Source organism: Schistocerca cancellata, chromosome 8 (assembly GCF_023864275.1).
Source record: "Schistocerca cancellata isolate TAMUIC-IGC-003103 chromosome 8, iqSchCanc2.1, whole genome shotgun sequence".
Taxonomy (NCBI): Eukaryota; Metazoa; Arthropoda; class Insecta; order Orthoptera; family Acrididae; genus Schistocerca; species Schistocerca cancellata.
Window position 1 is genome coordinate 241635866 of NC_064633.1, and position 5289 is coordinate 241641154.

The 5289-nt window shown below is 49.1% G+C and overlaps 1 protein-coding gene across 1 annotated transcript; it reads right to left on the reverse strand.

The window, feature by feature from the left end:
- Positions 1-425: 425 nt before the first annotated feature.
- On the reverse strand, positions 426-2513 carry LOC126095721 (G-protein coupled receptor dmsr-1-like). Its single transcript, XM_049910474.1, has one exon. The coding sequence runs from the start codon at positions 1863-1865 to the stop codon at positions 711-713; it is 1155 nt and encodes a 384-aa protein (XP_049766431.1). The 5' UTR covers positions 1866-2513; the 3' UTR covers positions 426-710.
- Positions 2514-5289: the final 2776 nt, after the last annotated feature.

A 5289-nucleotide genomic window follows, 5' to 3' on the forward strand; every position in this document is an offset into this window, starting at 1 on the left:
ACTGTCTTTTTGATCACGCGGTATGTAGGTTGACTCAGTAAAATTATGATGTTAAGAGTAAGAGAATGCAAGTGGCACAGCGCTGAAATCAGCTGACCAGGTGAAATAAATGTCCGCCCCCAGTAGCTGAATGGTCAGCGCGACAGAATGTCAATCTTAAGGGCCCGGGTTCGATTCCCAGCTGTGTCGGAGATTTTCTCCGCTCAGGGACTGGGTACCGTGTTGTCCTGATCATCGTCATTTCATCCCCATCGACGCGCAAGTCGCCGAAGTGGCGTCAAATCGAAAGATTTGCACTCGGCAAACGGGAGGCCCTAGTCAAATGGTTCAAAAGGCTCTGAACACTGTGGGACTGAATTTCTGAGGTAAACAGTCCCCTAGAACTTAAAACTACCTAAACCTAAGTAACCTAAGGACATCACACACATCCATGCCCGAGGCTGGATTCGAACCTGCGACCGTTGCGGTCTCGCGGTTCCAGACTATAGCGCCTAGAACCGCTCGGCCACACCGGCCGGCTAGGCCCTAGTCACACGACATTTTATTTACATGTGAAATAAATGACTGTGCTATAAAACGGCCAAGGTGTGAAATAGTGGATGATGTCTGATATGAGATTAGGCCATACGGCGGTGCCTGCACTTAAAGGCGACGGGTAGGGAATGACGCTCCACCACGTCGGAGTAGCCCCAGCCGGCCCACCGGACGTACTACAGTTGGGTGACCTGCGTCGCGTTGTTGGTGGTGGTGACGCCGTTGTGGGACATCTCTACCGCGATCCAGCGGCCGAGCGCTCGCGGCCGGAACAGCTGGCAGAAGGTGACTCGGAACTGGCGGCTCATGCTGCAGTACAGGATGAAGTTGACGGCCGAGTTGAGCAGCGCGAGCGCGTCCATGAGCTCGCCCAGCGGCACGTAGCACTCGGCGAAGAAGCGGTGTCCGAGCAGCCCGCTGAGGAGGGCGAGCACGCCCTGGGGCAGCTCGGTGGCCAGGAAGAGCAGCAGCACGGCCAGCAGCATGCGCGTCGTGCGGTCCGTCTGGCGCTCCTTGTCCTGCTGGCGCGACGACGCCGACGCCGACGCCGTCAGCTGGCGCCGGCGCCGCTTCGTCTCCAGCAGCGCCGCGACGATGCGCAGGCTGAGCACCGTGAGGGCGGCGCACGGCGTCAGCTTGACGACGACGCCGTACACCCAGAAGTTGACGTCGCCGAGCAGGCCGCCGGCCGCCTGGCTCAGCCGGCTCATCTGCACGAAGTAGAGCGTCGCGTTGCGCTCGCGCACCTCGGCCACCTCGAAGGCGAGGTAGTGCGGCGTGCACAGCAGCGGGCCCAGCACGTACGCCGAGCCGACCACGGCCAGCGTGCACGGCACGCCGATCTGGCCGCGCTGCGGGTGCGCCACGGCCAGGTAGCGCCACACGGCCAGCGTCACCGTCAGCAGGATCGACACCGTGTGGCACACCTGCGCGAAGTTGGAGTGGAACAGCACGAACACGGCCCACGCGTACGTGTACGTGAGCGCCCGCGGCCGCCGCAGCAGGTACATGTGCAGCGCGTACGGCACGTACTCCACCATCACCAGCAGGTCGGCCACGGCCAGGCCCGTCAGGATGCTGTTGGTCGCCGACAGCATCTCGCGCCGCGTCAGCACCGCGATGTTCAGCGAGTTGGCCACCGAGCCGAAGATGCACACCAGCAGGCTGAAGTAGCCGTGCAGTTCCTTGTAGCCCGCGTGGAACTGCTGCAGGCCCGAACCGCAGAACAGCCGCTCGACCGTCGCGTTGGCAGCCGTCACTTCGCTCGACGTGTCCATCATCTTCGTCCCATTCATTACGCTCTCAGAAGTGAAAATAATTTCTGTCGTCATCGTCTCGGTGTACACGTGGTCCCAGCTACCTCACAGATGATAACAGTGTCACTACTTGTTGATTACGTTCATGACGTCACGATGAATTAGAGTAGTATCACAGGTGCCTTCATGACAGCCAACGTAATTTGAAACAGGTACTGTAGCTCTACACACTCAGCCAAGCCACGTTTCAGTAACTCTTGATCTTGATAAAAACCTTGAAAAGTAAGCGCAAAGCTTACCAGAGTACTGCTAAAAACGACAGAATCTCACTGCCGACGGAAACATATTTTTCGTTATTGATGCACTGCGTAACTATCGGGAATTTTTCATGTAGAGTGGCCAAGTCATTATTGCCATTTCCCCCCTCGTGCTTGTAAGAGAAGAGAAGAAAATTAGTCTGCCGTTCTTCATCCTCCACTAGAACATGTCTGATGTAAAACTAAAATCACTGAAAACTTTTTTCTTTGTCAACACGACTCAAACCAGCACATGGTATCTCACGATGTCTGAACGTTTACAACGAGTACTCTTCACCATTAAAAATTTTTGATACCCGACAGAAATGAGCTTTTACGTAGGACACGGTAGAAATTTAAACTGGTAGTCGGAGGATGACCTGTCTACCCACTCCCCACTGTTTATTTTTCCGACAGGACGCAGCGCGTCCGTCGTGCGCTGAGACGATGCGCGATGCTTCGTAGTACAGCTTGCGTCGGCGTCGGCTGCCGGCGTCCGACTGGCGCAAGGCGCGGAGCCGTGGTCGCCTCTGCTACGGGAGTCGTCGCGCATGCGCACTCGCTCGATAGCTGATACCGCGTGGGTAGTGGCCAACGACGGAAGCCTGTGGCGCCCACCGCGTTTGTTTACGCGTGCTTACGACCTAATACATGCCCGCCTCGATACTAATTTTAAGAATAGCAGCGTGAAAGAGTTACGAAACAGGTCATATCTCGAGAGAGTCAGAACTCTTGCATCATCAGCGCCAAGCGAGTGGCTGTTACATTAAAGTGAGGCTGAATGAACTGAAAAAACCTCCCAGGCAACCAACATTTCTTGTAATTGCATTTCTTATGAACTCGTACAACTTCAGGTTCCAACATAACCCTCCTGTACTGGTAGTGGTACTGACGCAGGTGTACATGCCATTTCTGTGTTCAGGCCTCTTACTTTGGGTATGAACTATATTATAAAGTACACGATTGACACCAGCCCAAGCCGTTCTTTACACATTAATAATCAGACCGAACTGGAAAATTATGTATGATTTCATAATCAGAATTAAACGGAATTAAATTAATTCAGCAAAATTACGCACAGTCAAATCGCGCTATAAAATATTTGGTAAATTAATAAAACGTTGGCTATGCACTCTAGTGGTGAGGGCTTCCTCTCAGGTTGTTGTTGTTGTGGTCTTCAGTCCAGAGACTGGTTTGATGCAGCTCTGCATGCTACTCTATACTGTGCAAGCTTTTCCATCTCCCAGTACCTACAGCAAACTACATCCTTCTGAATCTGCTTAGTGTATTCATCTCTTGATCTCCCTCTACGATTTTTACCCTCCATCCTGCCCTCCAATGCTAAATTCGAGATCCCTTGATGCATCAGAACATGGCCTACCAACTGGTCCCTTCTTCTAGTCAAGGTGTGCCACGAACATCTCTTCTCCCCAATTCTATTCAATACGTCCTCATTAGTTATGTGATCTACCCATCTAATCTTCAGCATTCTTCTGTAGCACCACATTTCGAAAGCTTCTATTCTCTTCTTGTCCAAACTAGTTATCGTCCATGTTTCACTTCCATACATGGCTACACTCCATACAAATACTTTCAGAAACGACTTCCTGACACTTAAATCTATACTCGATGTTAACAAATTTCTCTTCTTCAGAAACGCTTTCCTTGCCATTGCCAGTTTACATTTTCTATCCTCTCTACTTCGACCATCATCAGTTATTTTGCTCCTCAAATAGCAAAACTCCTTTACTACTTTAAGTGTCTCATTTCCTAATTTAATTCCCTCAGCATCACCCGACTTAATTCGACTACATTCCATTATCCTCGTTTTGCTTTTGTTGATGTTCATCTTATATCCTCCTTTCAAGACACTGTCCATTCCGTTCAACTGCTCTTCCAAATCCTTTGCTGTCTCTGATAGAATTACAATGTCATCGGCGAACCGCAAAGTCTTTGTTTCTTCTCCATGGATTTTAATTCCTACTCCGAATTTTTCTTTTGTTTCCTTCACTGCTTGCTCAGTATACAGATTGAATAACATTGGGGAGAGGCTACAACCCTGTCTCACTCCCTTCCCAATCACTGCTTCCCTTTCATGCCCCTCGACTCTTATAACTGCCATCTGCTTTCTGTACAAATTGTAAATAGCATATCGCTCCCTGTATTTTACCCCTGCCACCTTCAGAATTTGAAAGAGAGTTTTCCAGTCAACATTGTCAAAAGCTTTCTCTAAGTCTACAAATGCCAGAAACGTTGGTTTGCCTTTCCTTAATCTTTCTTCTAAGATAAGTCGTAGGGTCAGTATTGCCTCACGTGTTCCAATATTTCTACGGAATCCAAACTGATCTTCCCCAAGGTCGGCTTCTACTAGTTTTTCCTTTCGTCTGTAAAGAATTCGCGTTAGTATTTTGCAGCTGTGGCTTATTAAACTGGTTGTTCGGTAATTTTCACATCTGTCAACGCCTGCTTTCTTTGGGATTGGAATTATTATATTCTTCTTGAAGTCTGAGGGTATTTCGCCTGTCTCATACATCTTGCTCACCAGATGGTAGAGTTTTGTCAGGACTGGCTCTCCCAAGGCCGTCAATAGTTCCAATGGAATGTTGTCTACTCCCGGGGCCTTGTTTCGACTTAGGTCTTTCAGGTCTCTGTCAAACTCTTCTAACAGTATCGTATCTCCCATTTCATCTTCATCTACATCCTCTTCCATTTCCACAATATTGTCCTCAAGTACATCGCCCTTGTATAGACCCTGTATATAATCCTTCCACCTTTCTGCTTTCCCTTCTTTGCTTAGAACTGCGTTTCCATCTGCGCTCTTGATATTCATACAAGTGGTTCTCGTTTCTCCAAAGGTCTCTTTTAATTTTCCTGAAGGCAATATCTATCTTACCCCTAGCGAGATAAGCCTCTACATCCTTACATTTGTCCTCTAGCCATCCCGGATTAGCCATTTTGCACTTCCTGTCGATCTCATTTTTGAGACGTTTTTATTCCTTTTTACCTGCTTCATTTATTGCATTTTTATATTTTCTCCTGTCATCAATTAAATTCAATATTTCTTCTGTTACCCAAGGATTTCTACTAGCCCTCGACTTTTTACCTACTTGATCCTCTGCTGCCTTCCCTACTTCATCCCTCAAAGCTACCCATTCTTCTTCTACTGTATTTCTTTCCCCCATTCCTGTCAATTATTCACTTAT

Coding starts and splice junctions, on each gene's coding strand:
- LOC126095721 (XM_049910474.1), bottom strand. CDS start 1,865: ATGACGACAGAAATTATTTTCACTTCTGAGAGCGTAATGAATGGGACG.